The sequence below is a fragment of the Silurus aristotelis genome, assembly GCF_946808225.1.
Source record: "Silurus aristotelis genome assembly, chromosome: 13".
Lineage (NCBI taxonomy): Eukaryota > Metazoa > Chordata > Actinopteri > Siluriformes > Siluridae > Silurus > Silurus aristotelis.
In genome coordinates, this window is record NC_139586.1 from 15,778,176 (window position 1) to 15,805,179 (window position 27,004).

A 27,004-nucleotide genomic window follows, 5' to 3' on the forward strand; every position below is an offset into this window, starting at 1 on the left:
AGGCATCTCTCTCTCTCTTTCTCTCTCTCTCTCTCTCTCTCTCTCTCTCTCATTAGTAATCTTGTGCATGTTTTTGGGACAAAACTGCTCTTCCAGTTTGCTCATTAACTACTAAATCCCATCGACTTGCACAGCAAGACCGTGTCCCGGTGTTGGGCAGTTCATGGATTTGCTGTAGTGTGTAATAGGAGTTTATTTGTAGTTATATAAAGACGACTGTGTATTATGAGTAATTTCAAATTAAAAACAGCAGCAGCAGTTTGTTTTCGAGCTCTTGCTGGTTCTCGACAGCACGAAAAGATGATTATCTTCCCGCTAGAACGGCACGATTCATGATAAAATAGGAAGCACCATTTGTCTTGCCTTGGGATTAGTGCTGGGTTGAGTTCCTCATCTTTTAGTTGGATTGATTCCTCCTCTGTGTCGGAGTGTTACAGGGAGTTTCGCTTTGAAATGCTCTTCCAGAGCTTTTGTTTATTTGTTACAGTGTACTGCTAGTAGCTCATCTGTACTTAGCTGTCAAAATGTGGCAATATTTAGACAATATTAGAAAATATCTCGCCATATACATTTTGATCGTCCTATAATATGCACAAGGGTTAATTAATACAAAAGAATTTAATTTTGAAATCTGGACCTTTTGTTAAGCACTGGGGGACACAGTTGTGTAAGATGTCTCTGGATGCAGTAGCATTAAATTTCCCCTACAATTGGAAAAAAAGTGCAAAATTGGAAGCTTATGTCCATACAGTGTAGGTTTGTTAAATCACTGGATTATTGGATTACTAGATGTTTTTGCTTCTTTCAGTAAAACGCTTAATTTTACAATTTCATGATACCAAACAAGCACTTGTTTTAAGTACATCATTGTTACACAGGGGTTGGTATAAATAGACAGGAATGGATTGTTGAGAGACCAAAGTTTTATCCAAGATCATTGTTTTTGGTAGTTGTTTTTGGGAGTCCCCAGTGTTGGTGCTTTGTAACTGTGTAACCATACAGTTTTAGGATAAAAAGCTTTGCATTTGTTTTTATGCTTGTTTTTAATTGAATAGAGTTAAATCAGAGGTATTAGGACACTAACGAAGCAGTGGGACGCTCACATCAAACAAAACAGATTGTCAAAAGCAGCATCCTGTTTTCTAACAACGGTTTAAACATTAAAGCTAAAAAGAATAAGGTTTTAAAACTTATTCTTTTGACCACACAGTATTATACTGGTATTTTATCTAACAGGAGACAAAATGCTACAAGGAAACATTTTTAAAATGCCCCAAATGTAAAAGATTTGTAAACAATGTTCCCCTTTCTATTGTAATATACTGGGTTTTTTGTTGTTGTTTTTTTTCTTCCAAAAATTACATTTGGTTCGTTAGAAGAAATAGCCAAATGTAATTTTTGGAAGAAAAAAACAACAACAAAAAAACCAGTATATTACAATAGAAAGGGGAACATTGTTTACAAATCTTTTACATTTGGGGCATTTTAAAAATGTTTCCTTGTAGCATTTTGTTTATTGTGTAATAAAGAAAAAAGATAGTCAGCCAAAATACATCCTTTTACTATGAAAAGTGAAATAGTAATTGAGCTTTATAAACATTCATTATTTTAATGCTATTTAAATACATTGTGTATTACATCTCACCATGTGTGTGTTTGCTTGCATTGTTCATACTTTATTAACCGTACTGCTGTAGTGCAGAGGATTCTTTTATTTTTTGTACCTTAAATGTGTGCTCTACAATGTTTGTGGGTTTTTTTTTTTTCCCCCCTCATTGGCAGTTGTTTACACCTGTTTCAATCATTTTTGTAGGTTTAGTTTGGAATGGGATTTCGTGACTATTTGTGAACTATTTGTCAGTGGTCATGACTCATTCGTTCCGTTAATTTATTGCATGTAGTCAGTTTGCCGTTATTGGTAGTTATTTGTTTAGAACGCACTTAAAATTCAGTATAAATGTATTTTTTTTTTGTCTATTTGTAGTCTCGCTGTTTCAGGTGTTATTGTGTATTTCCACTCGTTGGACATGTTGTAAAAGGTTTAGAAGAGCAGGGTTTTGGTATATTTGTTTTGGCAAGATAAAAAGCTTTATACTAATAGCAAAGAGGGAAAAAATACACAATTATTTTTGTTCCCCAAATGTGTCTGAGCAATCAATGCATCAAAGAAGCATTACCGTATTTTTCGGACTATAAGCCGCTACTTTTTTCCCACATTTTGAACCCAGCGGCTTAAACAACGAAGCGGCTTATCTATGAATTTTTCCTGGGTTTTTCCCGGTTTCACAAACTTCAAGCCAAAAAACTGAACCCCATAACATTTGACCAATTAAATTTACGAAAGGAAACGAAAAAACGCACCTCACCTGTGTTCTGAGCTGCATGGCTTCGGGAGAAAAAAATTTTTTTTTTTTAAACGCACAGCCATGCCAAAAGATAAACTCCAGAGAGAAATAGTTGTGAAAGGAAGAAGGAAGACAGTTACCAATGACTTTCTTGGTCGGCTACTGTTTAGATACAAGCCGTTGTAACGCGTTGAGTCTGGGTGAAGGGAGAGCTCCCTAACTCCAGTTGCAACAGAAATCATATAAGCACAGATAGGTTTCCAAAACTCGTGCTTTTTTTTTTTTTTCTTGGCAACAGCGTTACGGGTTAGTCAAAGAAACTTAGAAATGAGCATCAGAGAATAATGAGGACATAATCCTCAGTCTTGCACACATGCAGTAATAGCGGAAAAATGCCGTGCCAGGCTATTCCCAAAATACCGCTATGCTCCTAAAGGAAGCGCAACATATTTCACTCGTTACACCGTGTGTAACGTGTCTTTCGTTAAAGCCTGTGTAAAATACATTAGTTTCAGTATATTTGAAAAATTCAGTGGGTGCGGCTTATATATGGGTTCGCTTTATAGTCCGGAAATTACGGTAATTTCACTTACAAACTGACTTCAACAAGATGTTGCTGTAAGGGTGTGATTTGTGCTTCTTCAGACTGCTGCTCTTGCTGCATCATAGGGCAGTGTAACATACACTTTTTCCGTCCTCCAACATTCATTTTTGCTTCATTTATCATTTAAGTACGGATAAAAAACATGATATGGACATAAGTTTGTAGACACCTGACCGTAAGATTCGTGTGCTTTTCGAACATCCAATAATACGTTTGTAGATAACCTCTGTTCTTCTGGGAAGATTTTCCACTAGATTCTGTGTCGAGTGGAGATTTGTGCTCATTCAGCCACAGGGGTGTTAGTAAGGTCAGGTGCTGGGGAGGAGGTCTGGGGTCCAGTCTGCATTTAAATTTATCCCAGAAGTGTTGCAGGCCACTTAAGATGTACCACTCGAACCATATCTTCATAGAGCTGGCTTTGTGCACAGGGGCATTGTCATGCTGGAACAGGTTTGTTTCTCCATATGGATGGAAAAGTCAGGTGTCCCAATACGTTCGTCCACATAGTTTATGAATATATGTATTCAGCGATTTCTGAACAATACAGAGTTTACTCAGATTCAGAGAGGTTTTGGTATATTGTGTGTGTGTGTGTGTGTGTGTGTGTGTGTGTGTGTGTGTGTGTGTGTGTGTGTGTGTGTGTGTGTGTGTGTGTGTGTGTGTGTGTGTGTGTGTGTGTGTGTGTGTTCGCGTCAGTCAGAGAGATGGATAGAGCAGCAGAATAGACTGGAGCTGTCCGAGCATCATCTCTGATTGAATATCAGCTTGGCTTAGCAGCTCCTCTTGTTAGAGCAGTGAGAGCAGAACATATGCTTAAGAGTGCAGGACTTTTTAAAGTGCTCGAGCTGAGTAATCTGATCAGTGCAGCTCAGTTATTTGCGCAAGCCACGGAGCAGTGAAGTAGAGCTGACATATTACTCCTTAAAGGCATGGCCCGACAGCATTCTACACACACATCCAGCTCGGTTCTGCACGCCTGTCGCGTTTACTCGTCTAGCAGCTGCAGGATTTTCTTTCTTTAGGTTTTTTGGGGTTTTTTTTACGTAAAGCTGAGATTGATCAACATCAAGCGTTACCTCTTTCTGAGAAACTCATCATTCTTTTTTTTTTTATGTTTTTTTTTAAGCCGGGTTTGATTTTGCTGTCACTATATGATGTAAGTAGCAGTGGAGCGATTTATCAGGTCAATCGATTCATTAGGCCTCGCTCGAGCATTTTGAGATGCTGAGTATTGACTGTTCAGACTGAAATCATGGCCAAATAGTACACATATTTGCGCTATGAGTTTTCAACACAATAAAGTACTTCAGGGAAAACATGTGGCGTTGGCGCTCGCACTTTAGAGGATATATGGTAAGGTTGGATTCTGATGCTTGAGTTAGCCTCTTATTAGCCTTAAAAAACCAAAATATCTCTGCCATCATTTATGCACCTACTTTTAAAACACAGAAGTTAAAACGCACAGATCCTCTTTCTGTAAAAGACTTTCTTTTTGAATAGTATGCACTTGTTTTACTGTAAATGCACTACAGTAACAGAAGTATTGTGAGCTACTGCTATGATGTTTCCTGCATGATGCTTCTGTGCTTTTTCTAGTTTTCTCAAAACCGTTTGTAGTCACTACTTCAAAAGTAGAACTAGGTTAAGAAAACCGTTACTATAAACTCTTATTCACACAGAAGACTTTTTGAGTTTTCTTCATTGGAAACCGAGTCTGTGACCTATTTCTGTTTATGTACATGCAAACGTAGCTAATGGAAGCTCGCTAGTGAGCCAAGTTTTGGGGTTATAGCAGAGCTCCTGGAATAACATTATCCCTGTCTGCATCAGCTGTTGTTTGGTGACACTGGACCCTGCTGAGCAAACGACACTAATCGTGCTCACTTTTCACTTCTTTCCAGTTTGTCTTCTGTTTACAGAGTACTATCATTAGAGTCAAACCTGATTATCTGTACACGTATAAAACTTAATCTATATTTCTCTTTAATTCTGTATAGTTGCTTTGTGATGATTTCCATCATTCATAGAGCAATACTATTCAATTAAATTGGATTCTTCTTGTTTTAGCAGAAGTATGGAGACTATAATTGCATGACATTTAGTTCTTTAGTTCTTTGAATATGGGTAATATCTTTTATGAGACATGAAATGGCAGTTTCGATAGTTAGCTAGTGTGTGTATATAGACATAGACTTCGGCTATTCTGATCCGGATATTTATGTATAGCGTGGTTAAACTGAGCATTATTAGCCTTTATTATCTGAGGGAAAGTAACAATAATAAACCCTGCCCCCTCAGGGCAACGCTTAACCAATTAATCATTTGCGGTAATTGTTCAAGATAGAGCCCCTCATCAGCAGAGTATCGATCCCGACATGAAAGACGGAGCATCCTCAGGTTGATTTGCATATTTCCTGCTTTATTAGGTGTCATTGATTGCATCAGCGTACTTCAGCCTCAGGCACGGCTCTCGTTCACACGTTGATTGATTAGGCTTAGTCGGCTGCCTAGAGAGGCAATTGTTTTATACTCTCAGTATTACTTCCTGTTAAGAGGGCTAGTGGGAAAAACCGGAGCTCGGTCCTCTTAGTAACTGGTAAACACGCAGACGCTTTGATGATTTTCTTTTCTTTTAAAAAATGTCCTGATCATGTAGATTGCTTCGGAATCTCTTTCTTTTCATTATACCTCATTGATTAGTCCCGGGTTTTAGTTCCTCTCTGGCTTCATTACAAGCTGCATTTGCTCCCTGTTTGCCGTTTGTATTGGACCTACTGTATGTGTCTATAGCCAAGTATGCTTTATAATGACCGTAATGCTCATTCTACAGAAACGGACTATTTAAAAATCCATTAGCAGGAGCTTTGGGGAAGTGGATGCTCCTGTGTGTTGCTCAGCGCCATGCCTAGAAGCCTTACTGGCTAAACAGTAACTAATGGATTCCAATGTATTGCGAGCAAGTAAGATGGTTAAATGCTTTATTACAGCTTAGTAGCAGCATGACAAATATCATGTCCCAATTCTCAAAGACATTTCTACTATATACAGTGTGTGTCATGAAAAACAGATTTTCTGTTTAATTTAAGAAATGTGGATACATTCGGTTCCAGATGAAAATGTCTTCTGCTTTTGGGCAGTTTATAATTATACATTAAAAACATGCTATTTGCAGTATGGTGACAAAACCGGTATTTCCCAGCAAAATTACCCTTGTACAAAATGCCATATTATCAAATTTCAGCCCAATTATGTGATGCGTAATGTGCCTTCTAGTGTATTGGTTTTCTTACAAATTAATTGCAAACCATTTTAAAATACAGCTTTAAATAATACACTATATGGACAAAAGTATTTGGATATTAAACTTCCCCTTCACTTAAACTAGGAGACCCAACCCTGTTCCAGCATGACAATGCTCCTGTGCACGAAGCCTTTTGGAGTTGGAAGTTTTTGTGTGACCTGCTATAGAGCTCTGACCTCAACCCTATTGAACACCTTTGGGATGAATTGACATGTTGACAGCACCCAGGCCCACCCTTCATCAGTTCCTGACTTTACTAACACTCTTGTGGCTGAATGAACAGAAATCTACACAAGCGTACTCTAATATAGAGTTTATATTTACGCTGAAACGTAATGCGTCGAGCACAAAATGTGCAAATATGTCTGCTTGAAGTAATAAGCATTTCAAAAGAAGTTGCCTGCACAGATGTCATCGTTTGATGGATCAGTAGCCGTTACAGGGCGCCTTTTTTTTTTTTTTTCTCCTCTCACCGCTCCTGAGGACGGATTGCTTTACATCCTTCTCGACACGTTGTAAGTTACACGGCGAGTGAAATGGAGTCGGGCTTTGAAGTGTTAAGTGTATGCGGGCACAGCTGTCATGTGTAATCTGCATAGTGTTTTCCTGTTCTTGTGTTTCACGCTCGCCCCAGAACAACTTCGTCCGGCTCACGCCGTCTTCCTGCACTCACACCATCTCTCTGCTGCAGGACGCACAATTATAGCCGTCTAAATTCTGCAAATAAGAATCTGCAGTGTAATCTCATTTTCTAAGATGTGCGTGTGTATACGGTTATTTGGTTTCCCAGCACATGTTGGCATGGCAAGATCTTTGGCTGATTATGGTATTCATGCACGCTTACATACATGTGTAAAAAAACAAGTGAATAATGATTATTTAATAAGATGATTAAATATGTAAATGAGATAAAGCATGTTGCTGGGAAACAGGACATGGTAGCTGTGTGTGTGTGTGTGTGTGTGTGTGTGTGCACGTGCGCTACACTGTCTTTATTACTGACGTGCTGTGTTTATTCATTACTCTGTATACTATTGATGTGAGCGGTGATGTGTGATGATGTGTAGGTGAGTTCAGCGTTCTGATTCTCATTAAACATCACAAACACGTGTACCTAAACACCCCAAAACATGCTTTCGTTTGGCAGGAAGCCTTTTGGCAGGAAGCTTTATCTGATTTACATATTTAATCATCTTATTAAATAATCATTATTCACGTTTTTTTACACATGTATGTAAGCGTGCATGAATACCATAATACCACTCACCCATGAATACCACATACCACTCACGCTCCAAGCAAAGTTCAATCTGTATCCAGAGCAGGAAAATTCCTGTCTGACATCCGAACTGCATTTCTCTCAGTCAGGTGATGATGTTCTCCAGGAGCTGCGCTGCAGTGGCATACAGTAAACTAGCTAAAAAGTGTTTCTGAAAGGGGAAAAACATCACACCTGTAAGGCTACAGGAAAGAAACCGGTTCACAATGGAAATCGCCACGTTCAGCCATCTTTGTTTCTTTGCTTATCTAAACACTCAGTTGACTTGTTTTTAGAAAAAAAAACTTTCAGTTAATGATAATAAAACATTTTAATTATGGACGCCTTACATCCAGTTAAAACAATCAGAAAATTTTAAATCATAAAATGCTATAGAAATCAATAATGTGTGTTGAGTAGCAATGGAATGTCTACTGATAAAAAGATGCGTAAAAAAAGATGCGTTTTCAAGCTACAGTTGAAAGTCTAGAGTCGCTGTTGTGAATATGAAGAGAAGTAGATTCCACAAATAAGGAAGTAGCTAAAAGCTACTCACAATCACATATAAAAAAGAACGAAGGAAAACAAGGGCATCGATCTAAGAGTTGATAATGTTGCTCTGAATGTGCTGGAACACCGTGTCCTTATCCAGTGGAAATATTCACCACACATTATAAACGTTTAACTCTCCTGTGTCACACGTCAATTTATTTTTTCGCTCCAGATGCTTCGGTTTTCATCTGTCAGGGCTGTTACTTGAGAGAATCCCACACCCTCAACGACCGATTAAAGCCGATTATCATGCGCATACACTGTCCGAGGCTGATGATGTGCTCTTGATGTCCGTCAAATATAGACTACGCGGTTTGGTCACTAATTGTGAGGGTTGTGTTGTAATAGCAGTCATGTCAGGCAAACATGACATTCTGTAATGGAACAGGCCTCATAAATTATAAAATTATTAGCTCCAGTGATGTATGTCGTGATGCACAGATGTGACGAAGTGCCCTTAAATTTGGTTGATGCCTTTGCTACTAAAAGGTCCATCTATACGAAATTATATTTTGCTTTAAAAATTCTGGTTTTCATCCAAAGACATTTGTCTGCCTCAAATGTGTTTATATTATCATTGCTCTGTAAATAGAATGTGTATGCACGCCATGGGGCGTTATGGATTTTGGTAAAAGTGAATACATTAATCATGTGAGTCATATATTTCAGACAGTAAAAAAAAAAAAGGGTTCATTTAATAGAAATGGAAATATTTATTATAGTGTCAAAATAGGTTTTAAATCTCATGTTGTCTTTTCAAGTAGTCAAAACTGAGTGGCACCAGTGTGCCAGGATTTATTTGTAATATGTAATTTGGGATGCAGATATAGTTGTTATTGGATGTAAAATATGTATAACTATTATAAAATGTAAAGATTTTCTTTTATTGTCATTTTTGTCTTCGCTTCAATATTTTGTGTGTGTACATATATATATATATATATATATATATATATATATATATATATATATATATATATACATACAGTGAGGAAAATAAGTATTTGAACACCCTGCTATTTTGCAAGTTCTCCGACTTAGTAATCATGGAGGGGTCTGAAATTGTCATCGTAGGTGCATGTCCACTGTGAGAGACATAATCTAAAAAAAAAAAATCCAGAAATCACAATATATGATTTTTAAACTATTTATTTGTATGATACAGCTGCTAATAAGTATTTGAACACCTGTCTATCAGCTAGAATTCTGGCCCTCAAAGACCTGTTAGTCTGCCTTTAAAATGTCCACCTACACTACATTTATTATCCTAAATTAGATGCACATGTTTGAGGTCGTTAGCTGCATAAAGACACATGTCCACCCCATACAATCAGTAAGAATCCAACTACTAACATGGCCAAGACCAAAGAGCTGTCCAAAGAAACTAGAGACAAAATTGTACACCTCCACAAGGCTGGAAAGGGCTACGGGGAAATTGCCAAGCAGCTTGGTGAAAAAAGGTCCACTGTTGGAGCAATCATTAGAAAATGGAAGAAGCTAAACATGACTGTCAATCTCCCTCGGACTGGGGCTCAATGCAAGATCTCACCTCGTGGGGTCTCAATGATTCTAAGGAAGGTGAGAAATCAGCCGAGAACTACACGGGAGGAGCTGGTCAATGACCTGAAAAGAGCTGGGACCACCGTTTCCAAGGTTACTGTTGGTAATACACTAAGACGTCATGGTTTGAAATCATGCATGGCACGAAAGGTTCGCCTGCTTAAACCAGCACATGTCCAGGCACGTCTTAAGTTTGCCAATGACCATTTGGATGATCCAGAGGAGTCATGGGAGAAAGTCATGTGGTCAGATGAGACCAAAATAGAACTTTTGGGTCATAATTCCACTAAACGTGTTTGGAGGAAGAACAATGATGAGTACCATCCCAAGAACACCATCCCTACTGTGAAGCATGGGGGTGGTAGCATCATGCTTTGGGGGTGTTTTTCTGCACATGGGACAGGGTGACTGCACTCTATTAAGGAGAGGATGACCGGGGCCAAGTATTGCGAGATTTTGGGGAACAACCTCCTTCCCTCAGTTAGAGCATTGAAGATGGGTCGAGGCTGGGTCTTCCAACATGACAATGCCCCGAAGCACACAGCCAGGATAACCAAGGAGTGGCTCTGTAAGAAGCATATCAAGGTTCTCGCGTGGCCTAGCCAGTCTCCAGACCTAAACCCAATAGAGAATCTTTGGAGAGAGCTTAAACTCCGTGTTTCTCAGCAACAGGCCAGAAACCTGACTGATCTAGAGAAGATCTGTGTGGAGGAGTGGGCCAAAATTCCTCCTGCAGTGTGTGCAAACCTGGTGAAAAACTACAGGAAACGTTTGACCTCTGTAATTGCAAACAAAGGCTACTGTACCAAATATTAACATTGACTTTCTCAGGTGTTCAAATACTTATTTGCAGCTGTATCTTACGAATAAATAGTTAAAAAATCATATATTGTGATTTCTGGATTTTTTTTTTTAGATTATGTCTCTCACAGCGGACATGCACCTACGATGACTATTTCAGACCCCTTCATGATTTCTAAGTGGAAGAACTTGCAAAATAGCAGGGTGTTCAAATACTTATTTTCCTCACTGTATATATATACACACACACACACACACATTTCTGCCATTTGGCAAAATTAGACTTCATGCAGTGTAAAAATATTTTCACTTAAATCTTAATAAATAACTATATTAAAAATATGAAAAGCGTCATATCACACTCATCTGTGTTGTCATTTTCTTTTAAATGGACTCAGAAAAATGTATGATTTCTCAATGCTTGGACGTGTTGCACTTTATTTAGGTCTCCATCTCGTTTTTCATTAATGACGTGAACTTACGGTGGAACCCATGCACCTGGTGTGAAGAATAGATGACTCGTGTTAGCTGCGTAATCAGCGTTGGCCCTTGCCTTAACGCATCATGTCAAAGCATCGCATTGGGCCAGAAATCCATCCAAAGTCAGGATGAAGACACTTAACAGTGATGTAAGCTGAAAGTGTTTGTGGTGCTGGGGGGAGATGTAGCAGGTCCTGTTTTCTTTGCGAGTGCTGTAGACCTGACAGTTGGATGATGACTTTCCTGCGCTGTTCACACACCAGCCACTGCTTTGGCGAGTCACGGTGATCATAAATCACCGAGCGGTTAAGACGCCATTAGATTTTCGCCTCAGCGTCATGTTTCGCACCCGGGCTTAAAGAAAGTAATGGAAATTTTGAGCCTGTTATGATCTCACTCCAACATGATAATTACACCATCGCACTTCTCAGAGAGTGAATGAAGCCTTTTTCTTCTCTCCGTGGATCTCTTGATGACTTTCCTCTTATCAGAGCCAGAATTCCACTCAACCCCTGAGACGTCAACTCACCTAGACGTCTCGACCCAAGCATAAAAGCATGACGATTAGAAAAAAAATTGGTGCGCATTTTATGCAGCTTTCTATGGTTAGCAATTTTAATCTTAGGAAGGCTTTCCATTTCGTTTGTATGGGATTTAAAGGCCTTATCTTCTGTTTGTTTGGTTTTTGGATTCTGTTTGTCTCCTTTTTTGTTATAGATCTTAGGATACTTTTAGCTTTTCCTACTGTATTCTCATTCTAACTGTTTTTCTTCTCCTTTTTTAATGTTTATGCAGATGGAGTCTCCGGTCTCTACACCGGCGCCACCTCCGCTCCACCTTTTAGCTTCAGTGGGTAACACGGACATCGCCTCGCCATGTGAGCAGCTGATGGTTCGGACGCGCTCTGTGGCAGTGAACACATCCGACGTGGCACTGAGCACAGAGCCTGAGTGCCTGGGGCCCTGCGAGCCTGGAACAAGCGTCAACCTGGAGGGCATTGTGTGGCAAGAAACTGAGGACGGTAAGTAAACTGTGGATGTTTCTATTGCAGGACTGATCCCATGGGCTCGCAGCACAATAGATCTGGATACAAAGCTAACGCGAAGAAAAATAAATATATATATACTAATAACCTGCTCAACAAAAATCATCAACTTGTTAACGGTATTTATATTAAAGTGGCGAATGATTACGTTTTAACAACATTGTTTAGGTTGACTGATGCTTTGTGCTGATAGTATGACCTTCTATTTGTTGACGATGATGTTTAAAGTGCCAGGAATTGCGTTTTGTTTCTTAGCATTAGCAGTGGTGGCTGGCTCACTGCTTCTGGATTACTGATCAGAAGGTCAGAGGGGATCAGAAGACCCCAAGCTGCCACTGGTGTGCCCTTGAACAAGGAACACCATAAGATATTTGGTCTTTATTGGTTAGGTGGGTTCGATATTTGAATTTTCATATTCACATTACGGTTATTTATGGAAGTAAAAATACATCAGTATAAAGTATTAAGAATAAATCGAAATAAAAACCAAGGCTTACATCACATAGTGTCATACGGTATTGGATAGTACCCAGTGAAGAGGCATTTGTAAAGTGTTGAATCAGATCCATATGCCAGAACTGCAGTTTATGCATCCTTAAGAGGTTTTATTAACCTGAGGTCCATTACCTACTGTTTTCAAATAGAGGCTTTTAGATCACAACTACACACGAGACGAATCCAAAGTTTTTAATCACAATGTTAAATGATTCTTGGCAGTGGAGTTCTGCATTTTGTGGGTTGTTTTAAGCTTTATTTTAGCATCAAAGCTCTACTTGTGCAGCAGTATGGCGTAGGCTTGTTTCTCATGTTGAACACACACTTTCTGAGTCGCCCACAGTGTGTGCCCACTGCTGTACTCTAAACATCAGTCTTATAAATGAAGCCTCGTCGGCATCCTTAGCGCATGCCTCCCTTAAGTATTTGCTCCTTTATCCATTGTAGGCACACTGCCTCTGATTCAGCCAGCACCTTTTTTTTTTTTTTTTTTTTTGGGGGGCTTTTTTTTTGTTTCTTTTGGGGTTTTTTGGATGTATGTTTGTGTTCCCTAGCTTGCCTGACTACATTTCAGGAGGGACAAAAAAAAGAAGGTCGTACACATTTCCAGCTTCAGGCGTGTACAGGCACTGAAGGCCTCCACCTGCTTTAGTCTGCTTAAGGGAGGTAGTTATGGCCTGCTGCTTCCAGCCTCTTCTCATCTGTTCCTCCTCTGGAAAACATGCCGGAGAAGGAGGAGGCCGTCTGCTCGGCATGTGCTCCATTTGATCGTCTTTCTCCAGCTGAGCTAGCGCCGGGTCCACCAGGATGCCTATGCCTGTTTGAAGTTTGTGGGGTGCTTCCACCCCCCTCATTGCGGAAGCGGGCAGATCTGTATCTCCCTGACACCGTGTGTGGGTGGAAAGTGGAGCAACCAGATCCGGTGGAAGGGTGTCGTTCGCACTTTGATATGGCTTACCATTGTGCTCGGTTTCTTTAAGGACTCGCCGTGCTTCTGCCCACATCAATTATGATCTTGTGTCTTAATGCTTCTAGCAATGTTTCTGTAAATGTCAACCCTGCCAAGAGCAAACGGTCCTGCACTTGTTTTTGCTGATGCTTTTTAAAAGAGATGGTTTTCAGAAGATCAAACATTGTGGGCGTTTCAATTATGTGGAAATATTACCCATTTTATTGCACTTGTGCCTCAGAACCGCTTTTGCAATCATAAGATTGAGATTGTCGTGTACTCATCCTCGTTCTTATTTACTGAACACTTGGTAGTGTTTGTCTTAATTCTTCTACACTTGTTTACTCTCATAATTTAATGATCATAACCTTCAGGGTCGTCATGAACGCATTGCATTTTAAATCTCGCTCTTTTTGAGGTTTATTTTCCGAGTGGGCTTAAGGAGTTTTCCTTCATCACTGGCATCAGTGGTTTCTTTGTTCGGTGCATATATGCTCAAAGGTTTGTAAAGACCCGACCATCACACCTATTTCAGGGTGTAAATATAGATCAGTCTTTAGATACGTTATGATATAAACCGATAAATGTGCTTAAATGATAGCAGTGGCTAAAAAGACACTGTGACAGAAATGTTAGCATAATGCAATATGTAAACTAGATTGTTTATAGACCTGCTTTAATGAACGTGGTTTGATAATGAATTGCAGTGCAGTCTAAGTCTCCGAGGCTTAAAAGTAAGCGTATTTAATTAACGCATGATGAAATAAGACAGCTCTTTTCAGCTCATCAACATCCCGAAGAACGACGTTGCGACTAATTCGGAATGAAAAAGAAGACTTGATTCCCATGTCTTAACATTTTCCCTGAATACCTTCTGGATTAATAGATTAGCTACGTCTATTTGCTCTCTACTGACTCACTCGTGTTTATGAAATCAAATAGACTCCTTGTTAGACGGCTTTCAGCTCCTGATGGAACACATAGAGACAGATCAGGGCAATGTTTCAAACCATCACCATGACACAAATCCCCTTGGCAGGAAGCTGGAGGCACTCCAGGGTCATGCTGGTGTCTCATCCACCCATGGAAACCATGCACGCTGATGCCTCCAAGTGTCAACCCTAAATCTTGACAAACTTTATTGCTATTGAAGAGGAGCCCAGAAACGGCTCAGTGCCAGGGAAAATAGGCGCGCCAGGATTACTTATGCCAGTATACTGATGTCAGTCCCGGCTTTACACACTGTGCCTTTCCCTGCAGTTCTTACAGCCACTTGAGCTTCATTCATTATGCGTCACTGTTTTTGTTTAATAATTCCGTTTTGGGTTTTTTTTTTCCCACTCCTTTAAACTTAATTCAAAGGCAGATGTGCACAAGATCTTAGTAGCTTAATCTTTAACCGCATTGTATACTTTCACTGATTAGCTGTAGAACTTTGTTAGCTGATTATTTGTTTAGAAAATGATTGCTTGAAAAGGCTTTTTTTTTCCCAAATAGCAAGAAAATAAGTTAAGAGTCTTATATTTTATTGTCTGAGGAAACCACAAAGGTCAGAGTTCATTTAGATAATGCTGACATGAAGCGAGGGTAACCTCTACCAAAAGCACATGTACGTCTTTTATGGTGCATTGGCCTTTCCGTTGAAGTGTACATTATCAAGCTTAGATGAAAAAATCAGAAAGCCGAGATTTGTCGCTCACATTTCTCCTGGAGAAAACCGTTGATATTGGTACGTCTGACACCCCTGCGTTACATGGCAGGCAGGTTATTTTGTATAGGTGAGAGAATTGTGGATTCTGGAGCAAGCTCAGCTGTGAACATTTCCTACCATGCACTGTAGAGCCACTGATCCGTAACGGGCCAGAGTTCCTGTGTTTAACTGCTTCAGAGGTATTTATTAATGGAGTGTAAGAGTCCAGAAGGGCACACGCCAAGCTTCTGTTTCTTCCGCCAAAACCTTTGAAGGGCACAAGAGGTGAAACGATTGGCCATTCACCCCGAGTCAGCCCTGGGGCACAGACAGGTGGCCGGAGGAACGTTAATGACTCTAGGAAAATGACCAGGGGGCCACTGCTAATGTGCTCCTCTACTGACCCCATTGACATTTTTCAAAGGAGAGGCAGCAAGGACAGCTCTTGCAGTCTGGAAGTCTCAGTGTGACATAAGGCGGGTGGAAGAGTGTTGCACGTGGTATGTTTTAGGACATTTTTACTTATGATGACATTATTGGCTGGTGTTTATCAGCCTTAGCCAGGAATGACTGCATTTCGGTACATTTGGCAGCTAGTGGAGCTTGGAGTGAGTATAAAGTGAGGAAAATGGCTGTGCTTGATTTAATAGGAGTTGCTCATCTGCTGGATTTCATCTCCTTGACTTTTGTATAAACCTTTCATCATGTTATTCCTTGTGTAAGATTAAAGAGGTGGTGACTAAATGTGTATTTCACTTAGTGTACTACCATGAAAAATGTATCCATGACGCGTTGCCAGATGTAGTATATTAACTATTACATGCTAAGAACGCCCGAGGCAGCATTTTTAGTCACGTAGTTACCTGAATTGCAAACCGTGCATAAATGTGATGTCAGCTGAGCTGATTGTGGGATTCTGTTAGAGCAGTAATAATCATAGCAGCACTGTTGTCTCACCTAGACAATCCTCTGCATTACAGCTTTCTGTTCCTGTCCTTTAATTCACCTCAGCGTCTTTTCTTACAAAAAAAAAAAAACATGCCGTGCTAACAGAAGCAGGGGCATTTGTGCTCATTGCTGCAAAGTCAGACGTAGGACACCATCAACCAGTTTTCCTCGAGAAATGACTCACTCTGCACCTTGCTGCTTTTAGCCCGCTGCAATCATGGAGCAGGCAATAAAAATAGGGGGGATCTTTTTTTTTTTTTTTTTTAAAGAGTGCAGCCCTCAGAAACCTCTATTTTATCCGTTTAAATGGAAACAGCACACCAGCCACAGCTGTGTTGGGAATACAGAGAGGCGAAAGGGGCTGCTTGTGAATGAGTTGCAAGGTTGAAGGAAGAACTCCGCTGTATAATTGTGACATTGAGCCTTCATGGGGATGACAATGAGGGCAAAATTATTCTCCCACTGTATTGAGAATCATCTCTCACCCTTTTCAGGGATGCTGGTGGTTAATGTGACATGGCGGAACAAAACGTACGTTGGAACGCTGCTAGATTGTACGCGCCATGACTGGGCTCCGCCGAGGTACGTACAAGGAGTATACAAATAAAAATGTCTACAAAACCTTTGAGAGCATTCAACACAGCATCTTTATTCTTTAGTACAGGCCTCTTGATGTTTGACATACACAAAACATAGTTAGCTGTAAATAGACACATTCTTTTTCAAATACTAATTTAGTTCATTTAATCTGTCCATCCATCCAACCACCGGTTAATCCAAGCTGACTGTGATGAGAGCTGCAGAGCATTCTGATTAGATCCATGGCTGTGCTGCACTACTCCCAATCAGCTCTGAAAAGCACAACCTGTGCCTGTCTGTCAGTTCTCCTTAGACACGGGCCCCTCCCTCCCCCACCGAAGCCACAGTAAGCCAGGTGTATCCCACACACTTCATCTTAAGCCTCAGGGAGGAGGCCAGACGCTCTGCTTAGAGACTAGCGGGAAAGGATAAGAATAGACACACTCTCCAGTAGGAGACAGAAATTCAGATACGTCACCAATCTGTTTCCATTCTTCAGTGGTGAGGCACATTAACATCGTGTTGATGGCATACTCAGTAATTGCTCGACATCAGAGTGGTTTATGATAATTTATTCATTTAAACAGGCTTTCCTGTTGAAGAAACATAAAACATGCACACAGTCATTTGACAAAAATCAACAAATCAGCCATTGTGTTAATATCTTATTAGAAAATAAATGTATAGTTTTGTAAACAAATAGTATTATTCGTATTATTTACCTAATTGTTGCTCTGTTGGAATGGGGAAATTAATTTGGCAGCTTAACATAAAAATGACACCATTTATTTTTATAGTTGTGCACATTCCCACATTTTATAGCTTGGGCCTTTTTAAAAAAATCTTTCAGGTTCTGTGAATCCCCCACAAGTGATTTGGAGATAAGGCCTGGGCGCGGTCGAGGTAAGAGAATGCGTCCCAACAGCAACACCCCAGTCAATGAAAACAGCAACTCCTCTGACAACAAGGGCAGCAACAGTAGCAAGACCAGAGCCGGGTCCAACAGCAAGGCTCGACGTGGCAGTCAGAACTCCTCTGAGCGAAGGACTCCACCCAATAGCAACACTGAGGATGTTAAAGCCAGCCCCTCTTCGGCCAGCAAGCGGAAGAACAAGCCCGTTTCCGACATGGAACCCAACTCCAGCTCTGAGGACACTAAAGGCAACAAGCGTATGCGCACTAACTCCAACAGTGTAGTACCAACTTCTGGAGTCCCGCTCCCCACCATTAAGACTGAGTGTCTTCCACCTCCCTTAGACCGCAATTGCCCCTCACCAGTACTTATAGACTGCCCATACCCCAACTGCAACAAAAAGTACAAGCACATCAACGGCCTGAAGTACCATCAGGCTCGTGCTCATAATGATGACGATGTTAAGCTGGACATGGATGGTGACAGTGAGTACGGGGAAGAGTCCTCTCTACACCCTGACCCAGGAAGTTGTAACGGGGCTTCAGTTTCCCAGAAAGGTTCCCTTTCCCCAGCACGCTCAGTCACTCCAAAAGGAAGAGGATTTGATGCACATAGTTCTTCTCCTTCCCCAGGGAAATTTGGCTCCAAGCCTAAGAAGAAAAATGGAGAAACAGATGCAGAGGCTTGTGGCATTTCCATGGATTGCTGTGAGGATGGGCCTTCTCTCACTGATGATGCCAGTAATGATGGCATAGAGGACAAGAAGTCCAAAAAGTCTAGTACCAAGCCTGATAAGTTGACCCAGAAGAACATGAAACCCTCCAGGCCGGTGGCTCCAGGCATGTCTTCGCAGCAGATGTACCCCCTACAGCCAACTCCATTTAGCTCTGGGAGTCCTAACCATCCACCAGGAATGAGTTCAATGATTCAAAGCATTTCCAAAAGCCCCCAGTTTAAAGGCATTCAGCCAAAGCCGGGTGTGCCTGGAGACTCCTCTCCTATGAATCAGGTTCTAGGGGGCTCCAAGGACAAAAAGAAAAAGGACAAGAAAAAGAAGGAGCCTGGGAAAGATGGAGACAGTCCCAAGCCTTCGGGTAAAAGTGGGAAAACAGAAGACGGGAAGAGCCCCTACTCGGAGTCTTCCGATCCTGGAAGCCGAAGTGAAGGCCATTTAAATGGTTCTTCAGATCTTCATCAAAGTCGCTTAGCTAGCATTAAGGCTGAGGCAGACAAAATCTACAGCTTCACAGATAACGCGCCCAGTCCATCGATCGGCGTGGCCAGTCGTATGGACAGTAGTGGACAACCTCTAGCTCCTCTCCATGTTGTTACTCAGAATGGGGCTGATAACTCTTCGGTGAAGACAAACAGCCCCGCATACTCCGATATCTCTGATGCTGGAGAGGATGGTGAGGGAAAAGTGGAAGGTGTAAAAACAAAAGTAGAAGATCAGTCTGGGAGGGAAGGAGCCAAAAAGGCTCTCTTTCCATCTCAGGCAACCAATAAAGAGTCACCTTATTATGCTAGCTATGACAATTACTATTCTCCAAACTACACTCACCCTAGCCCCAGTGGCGCTAGCACTGGTGGTCCACAGCCAGACGGCCAAACTGTAAAGATAAAGAAAGAGGAAGAGCCAGAGCCAAGCGAAGACAAGGCAAAACCAGAGGTTCAGGAGGAACGAAAAGCAGATTCTGTCTCCATCCAGCCACAACAGCAGCAACAGCAAGCCTCAGTGATCCAGCAAAGGCCCAACATGTACATGCAGCCTCTTTACTATGGCCAATACTATGTTCCCCCTTATGGTTACCCGGACCAGGTGTATCACAACCATCTCATGAACACTAGTTCAGCCTACAGGCAGCAGTATGAGGAGAGGCAGAGATTGATGGCAGAGCAGCACAGAGTAGCTAAAACTGAAACGGTCATGAAAGAGAGAGAAGCCGCCATGAAGGATGACTGGAAACAAAAGGGTTCTCTTCCCCCTGGACTCACAAAAGCCCCCAGTCTGTCTGATCTGGGAAAGCCACAGGCACCCAGCAAACAGAGGGACTCCTCTTCAGAGCCAGCCAAGTCTGTCATCATCCCAAAAGCGGAGGAGGCTAAGCTCCAGCCCCAGCAAACGGAAGGCTTAAAGGTGAAGCTCAGCGAAGGTGGCCATCACGGTAAAGAGGACTCTAATAAACCGGGTGTGGAGTCGGCCAGGCCAGGCATGGAGCAGTCTGTGTGGTACAGACAGGTAAGGAGTTTCTCACTTCTTAATTTGTAAAAGGTTAAAATTTTACTAAGATTTCGCTCACGGAAAAATGTGACTGTGTTTACCAGTATCCTGAGAACCAGAGACAAGTCGAGGAGGAGCGAGAACGTGACAGAGAGAGGAAAAGCAAAGATGAGAGATCACGGACTAAGGAATTGAGCACCAAAGAAGAGAGCAAGGAGAGTGCGGATCGCTCATGTGCTCCTGGCTCTGAGGACTACCGAGGTACAGTGAAAGACCCTCGGTCGAATGCTCATATGCCTTTCTCCTCTGCGTTGGCCCAACAGCAACCCTACATGCACTACATGCATGGATATCCCTATGGGCAAGGCTACGACCCCAACCATCCTGGATACAGAGGAATGCCCTCAGTCATGATGCAGAATTATCCAGGTATGAAGTAGATACTAAAAACTTAGTTGTAAGTCTCCATGGATAAGGGCATCTGCCAAATGCCATAAATGTAAATTTAGATTAAACAGCTAGAAAATGCCACACCCGCAATAGTGAGCAAAGACTAATCACCATCTAACAGTTAATTATCATGCTGTGAGACACCCTATGGTGTTTTTTGTTATCATTTTCTCTTCTATGTTTCTGCACTGCAAAGTATTTGGCAGCAGAGCAGGGTGTGAATGCAAGCCAGCAAAAATAACTTTATAGCAAGACATTTATTAGTTGTTGGATTAAAGCCACATACTGGGAATTGTTGTTTCCATTGACTTTATTATATATTGACATTAACTCCGCATGTGTCCATAACTCAAAGCCGAGACAAACTTTAGTCATTCTTCGTGCGCTGAGTTATGATTGTTTTTTGGTTTTATTGTTTGCAAACAAGAAACATGTAGGCAAAGCACTTAACATAAGAAAACATCAGCCTCGGATTTTAACTATGTTTCACGTGGGATAAAAATTGCATTTACACGTGTACCAAACCTAAAGCCTTATACTGAAGAATTTCGGTACGAATACTTGTACCATTACGCCCCTAATTCTCAAAATGTTGCCTTTAAACGTTTGGAAGATTTTAAGAGTAAATAGTTCCCTTTCTAATCTTACATTGTCTCCCTACTCAGGATCGTATCTACCTGCTGGTTACCCGTTCTCGCCTTATGGCAGTAAGATGGGTGGGGGTGAGGAGGGTGAGAAATCTCGCTCAAGTCCTACGGTCAGCAGCAAGTCGTCCTCTGATGCCAAAGCCCTGGACATCCTGCACCAACACGCCAACCAGTACAAGAGCAAATCGCCCACAGTTAGCGAGAAAGTGGCACACGAGCGAGAGCGAGGAGTGGCGGAGAGAGAAAGAGAGCGTGAGCGAGAAAGAGAGCGAGAAATGGATCGACCCCGTTCGTCTCCCTCGCAGAGAATCATGCAGTCTCACCACCACCTGGGCTACCCACTTGTACCTGGCCAGTACGACCTGTCCTATGCCACAGGTTAGCACTCCTCCTGCATGTTCCTCAGTGCTCATGAAAAAGTACTCAAGTCATCTTGTGGTGTGTCGTGTCTCCATGCTGCCGAAAAATCCTGCATGCAAACTGGTCATTTTAAAACTCAAAAAACCATCTGAGCTAAAATTACTTCCAATTTGTGTCTGCAACAGAGCTTTGGCTTCATCTGGCTGAAATATTTAGCCAGATTCAAACCACAGCCACTCCTGATGGCTTCTCTCCTATCACTACAAAGAACGTAACCACAAACGTCATGTGTCTAGAGTTTCACATGCCATTTTTCAGTGTTCGTATAACATCACTGATTTTCTAAAATGCAATTAAAAAATTTTTCAACTATATAATTGGATTGTTCTTAGCATTGAAATGCTCTATGTGGCATGGCTTTAATGCACACAAATATACCCTGAATCTATTTGAAACCTCGTAGTTCCACCATTACCGGATAATTACACTGTTCTCCACTAATGGTGCCATTCAACTTGCTTCCTTACTGTTCATTCTCACAGGTCTACCCTCATCAGCTATTGTTGCCAGTCAGCAAGCTGCAGCCCCTTCCCTCTACCCACCAGCACGGAGGTGAGAACGGTAAGACAAACAGCTAGATAACAGACAGCTCCCATAACAGCGAGGACACCACTGTATTTAACTTTACGGGATCTAAGAGGTTTTTTGTTTATTATTATTCTAACAGCTTTAGGAGCTGCAGTGTTTATTTAGCTAAAAGACGTGCACTTTAATGTTTAAGCAGGATTTATTCTCAAAGCACTTTGTATTCTCAGAACTGATCAAAGTGCTGTATAAGCTTGAATACAGGCACACAGAGCACCTCAGAGCCCTGAATCATCATGATTATTTAAAGGTGCTCGAGCTGAGGCCGGTGTTTATTTTGTGTTCCTGAATTTCCATGCAGGGGATGTCTTACACTGACACCTGGTGGCGTATCACAGCATTGTCTCTTATTATTTCTTTTTGAATTATTGTTATTATTAAAGGGAAATTGTGAATTGAAAAAAAACCTGGAGGTAGAAATGGTGGTCCTGTCAGCATGGTGTGTACATTTTGGCTCCAACAGTTCATCAGTCATGTTCATGATTAGTCTTAACTTGACAGGTATGCAGGAAGTTTTTTTCTTTCCTTTTTTTAAAAATATATTCCGGTAAACTGATTTGCTCCTGTTTCCAAAATTATAAATAAACTAGTAGCCTGAAATTAAAGTAGGCAGTTAGTCGGTACAGCCATATAAAAGTGGAAGGTGTGTGTGTGTGTGTGTGTGATTTGAAAGATTTTCGAATAGAACAAATTATAGAAAAAAGCAGCTCAAATACTTTTATTGTTCACCTTGTATTTGTATTTTTCTATACAACATATGATCTGTTATTTGTATTTAGTTATGTAAAAATGTTTTTCTTTCCCTTTTTTTTTTCTGTCCAGGGAACCATGACTGACTCGACCTCATCTTCACTAATACAACATGTGACTGGATCACATGGGGAAGTATATGGAGTTCATTTAGACATCAGTTGAATGGTGTTTTCTATATTTTTAGTTGCTATTTTTTTTTCCTGCCGGAATGTGTGGCAGACTGACGTTTTCTTAGCATCCGTACCTCGTTACCCCACTGAGGACTGTGAGACCAGGTTCAAAGCCATCCTGCTGCCCCACCTCGCCCAGCCGGCTACTTGAACTCTCTCTGTGAACTAGCAAGGAATTTAAATCAAAATAAAAAACCTCTACTCGTGAGAATGTTGGACTGCATAACACACTCCCACATGCAGGTTGTGGTCAGGCATTGAGGTACAGTCCAGTGGGTCAAATGAAAATAAAAAAAAAAGACTGAACTTATATTATCATTACCAATATTGAAATGGTTGACGTTGTTTTTTTTTTTATTTTTCCCGAGTGCACATTTTCCTCCTCGCTGAAGCATCTGTGACTTCCCACAATGGTTGTGTTCTAAATCTTTCCTAAACGTGTCTCATCGGTGTTGGCTCTCGTGTAGTTCTCATCGCCACACGCCTCAAGACTGCTTTTTATTTTTTTAGAGTATTTTTCTGTTTTGTTTTTCAGGAGGGTCAGTTGTTTGGGGTTTTTTTGTTTGTTTTTTTCATCTATTCAGATTACAGTTCACACTTTCATACAGAGGAAATGCCAGTGTCTGTCTTTCTAATATATTCGGTTTCAATTCGAAGATCACGGATCAGGCTGAAATGTTGTTTTGCATAAGTATTTATTGAAGTATCAGGTCGCGCTCGTGCGCAGTCGTGCAGGAGTCGTGTCGGCTGTGTAGACATGGAGGACATGCAGAATCAGATGAAACCCAGCAAAACATCTCGCCTTGTGCTCGGCTAAACCAGGCGTTGCTCAGCTGCTATATTTCTAGAGCTTTCTTTCATTTTGGTTTTCTTTCTTTCTCTCTCTCTCTCTCTCTCTCTCTCTCTCTCTCTCTCTCTCTCTCTCTCTCTCTCTCTCTCTCTCTGTGTGCATTGTCAGACGTACTAACTCTACTTAAATCGACTAGTCAGTGATGTGACGACACGTGTTTTTTACGATGCAGTGCGACACCTTTCGAGGGATGTTTAGTTAGGGGTCCGTGTCGTTGAAGTGATGTGCTGCTCTACCGTGTTGCAAAAGTGTCAGAGCTTGAGCTTTATGTAGATTTATATATATATATATATATATATATATATATATATATATATATATATATATATATATATATATATATATATAAAAATTTTTACTTTATATTTTTTATTTTTTGTATTTTATTTGTATTTTTTTTTAAAGCAGGCGTGTGTCGTGGCTCAGCATGGTGTACTATAGCACTAGAAATGTGATGGTGTCTTCTCAGGCAAAGCTTTCTTATTTCTGTTCCTCTCCTTTTCCCCTTTTTTTTTTATTTTGCCTGTTTTTGTATTGCTGTCTTGCTCTGCACACACAATATGGTGTCTGTATATGATGTACAGAGGAATTATTTTAAAAATGCGACTGGGGAACCATCGGGGTTTTTTTGTGTTCAGTGCTTTATAAGATGTTCTTTATAAGATTTGATGTCTCTATTTTTTGTTTGTTTGTTTTGCTTTCCTCCTCCCATTAACTCCTCTGTACTGATGTCATAACACTTGTTGGGTTTTTTTTGTTTGTTTTTTTTCTCTCGAAATCTTTACCCATTTCTGTGACCACAAGCATCAGGACTGCAGACGCAATTCATTCACAATGCAATTTCCAGACTAGATATTTTTTGTGACAGCAGGGTTTTTTTTTGTTGTTGTTGTTGTGGTTTTAATCTGAAACGTTCCAACCGACTAAGCCACATGCACATTCAGGTTCACTAATAAAACTGTTTGCTCCTGTATGCGCTCAAGCTCGTGAAATGATTCAGCAGTGCTCTTATTTATCCTCTGCAGCCGAACACCGTCAGCTGACACTGAGCTCCACTGCAAAATGGGTTTCATATCCACCCTGAAGCCACTAAAATACATTTTCAGGTGTGTTTAGTTCCGCTCAACCGACACAATGCAATAAGGTGTAATGAAACCGGGATTCAGTTTATTCGTCACTCGCTCTGATTTTGCACTCCTGTCCTCTGTAAAACCTCCTGAATGGTGCTTGACCTTTGATTATCTCTCTAGTGGAAGCTGTGCTCTTTTGCATGGTTTTCCATCATTCTTCACACTGGACTCCCACCTTCCTGTGTAAGTTAGCTCCGCCTTCGTCCCCGGCCTCTACCCCAGGCCCAGCGAGACCGTTTCTATCAAAGTATCAGTCACTGGTACTAAAAGGATGTTTACATTTTTTTTTATGGTTGCGTTTTGAATAATTCCTTGGCTCCGATCCTCCAGCTTCCTCCTGGACTGTCCTCTTATATGTAAAGTGTACATTACCATGTTTCTTTTTTATACAATACTGCAACTTGCCTTTGTACATTTAGGCAAAAAATAAATCTTTTTATGAGACAATCACATCTGTCCTTGTGTGGCTCTCTTCCTTCTACTGTACTCTATAACCAGCGTGATGGAGTAGCAGTGTGTGACCTGTACTATATGGATGTGTGTGTGTCTGTGTGTAAAGCCAACAGAGGTTTAGTTTAAGCACTTGCGCTACATTTCCAGCACATTGTTTGACCAGGTTTTTTTTCCTCAGTTAAGTCATGATGCCGACTTCACGGAGAGAAAAACCTGGTCAAACAATGTGCAGAACTAGAAATAGCTCACACTCCGTGCCATCCAAAAATAACAGATTGAATAGAGGCTTAAAAAACTACTTGATCTGATCATAATTGCAGTTTTTCCCCCCATAACTGGAAATTTATTATCTGTATACTTTATTACATTTGCATGTGATTTTGCAGATTTGGCTTTGAATAGCTATGTATTGTTTGTGGGGGTTTTTTTCACGTTTTTACTTTAAAGCAAAAAGAAAAGTGTCTTGGGATCAGTGAAGAAAAAGTGGTGTGGTGCCATCGAAAAGCATACATGTATATATTTTGAATATCATATACAAAGCCAAGAATAAAAAAAATTTCGCACATATAAATTATTGCTGTTTTTTTTTTTTTTTATGACTAAAATTTGCATCAAGTGAACTGAATCTAATAATCTTGATCAGTCGGTTATTTACTACCTGACTACTGAACCACTGCACTACTGAACACCACTTTAGATTTATCACAGTTCATTCTTGAGAAGTTTTTAATCATCTTAAGTACAAACATACTCGATTCCTAACCTTCTATCACTAAATTGTTCTGGTAAACTGCTGAGACGTAAAAACGCCTCTCAGCGAATCGTTTATGGAAAATATGTTTATATCACATTTATTCCCTTCACACTGCCACTATGCTGTTAACTGCATGTCAGGGCAGAGGGAATCCTGCAGGATCAGAACTGAGGAACACTGCAGGGTGAAGGGAAATAAAAAAGAGGCATAAAAAATGATTATTCTGGCACCTGAGAGACTCGAGGCAGGAATTTACATTTTATTCACAGATGTTTTTTCTAGTGTGACTTTCTAAACCTTGTTACAAAGAGAGACACTCAGTAGCCACTTGAATAGGAACACTTGTACTCCTGGGACTATTAGATCTCTCATCTCCAATCTCGTCTTTTTTTCCCCCCAGTTTGAGTGAATCTGGCAAAAGACAATAAAAAATTTTCAGGTCTTTACTGGTGTGTTTTTAAAACACTAAGATTCCTGTTTTTGGCTGATAGCAGTGGAACTTCTGCTGTTGTTGCCCGTCTTCCTGAGGGTTTGCAGGGTTTTATAAAAGTCTTTTGTGTTCACCATGGTTGTAAATAGTGTTTATTTGAGTTACTGTAGGATTTTCTTTCTTCTCTTTCATTGTTCTCTCACTGCTGTGCGTGAATGAATCTTCTGCATAAAAATCCTATAGGATCAGCAGCACCAGTCCATCAGGCACCATTAAAAAATACACATCACATTCTGAATTTAAATGTAAAGATTAACTGAGGCTCTTGACTTGTATCATCTTCATTTTCTGCCTTAACCAATAATAAAAATGAATGATCCTGGATTCGTATTAAAATGTACCGAAGGTGTATATCCATATAGTCAGTGGCCCTAAGGCTTTCCCCAACCCCCAGTTACATGATTATGGGGAAGATAAAGATTGTAAGATTAATCAATTGTTTAACTGAAATGAAAAGTGATCACCTGAAACTTAAGAACACGTAATAGTTTGCAATCACTGTAATTGAAATAACACTAGGAAGTGTTGTTAATATAATATACTGTTTTCACAGAGAGAAGA

General features: G+C 40.7%; 2 protein-coding genes across 3 annotated transcripts in view; one reads left to right on the forward strand and one right to left on the reverse strand.

The window, feature by feature from the left end:
- znf609b (zinc finger protein 609b) overlaps positions 1–25,196 on the forward strand; it is a 51,530-nt gene extending 26,334 nt beyond the window's left edge. Inside the window, exons 3-9 of one of the 2 annotated variants that reach the window (XM_083558723.1) lie at positions 11,697–11,922; positions 16,523–16,610; positions 17,458–19,759; positions 19,846–20,170; positions 20,857–21,216; positions 21,741–21,819; positions 22,666–25,196. In XM_083558723.1, the coding sequence (XP_083414849.1) occupies positions 11,697–11,922; positions 16,523–16,610; positions 17,458–19,759; positions 19,846–20,170; positions 20,857–21,216; positions 21,741–21,814 (3,375 nt within the window). In that variant the 3' untranslated portion in view covers positions 21,815–21,819; positions 22,666–25,196. The remainder of the gene's footprint in view (positions 1–11,696; positions 11,923–16,522; positions 16,611–17,457; positions 19,760–19,845; positions 20,171–20,856; positions 21,217–21,740; positions 21,820–22,665) is intronic. The other variant, XM_083558722.1, reaches the window with a different exon arrangement.
- rxfp3.3a2 (relaxin family peptide receptor 3.3a2) overlaps positions 1–27,004 on the reverse strand; it is a 446,825-nt gene that overhangs the window by 195,507 nt on the left and 224,314 nt on the right. The gene's annotated exons all lie outside the window — the stretch shown is intronic.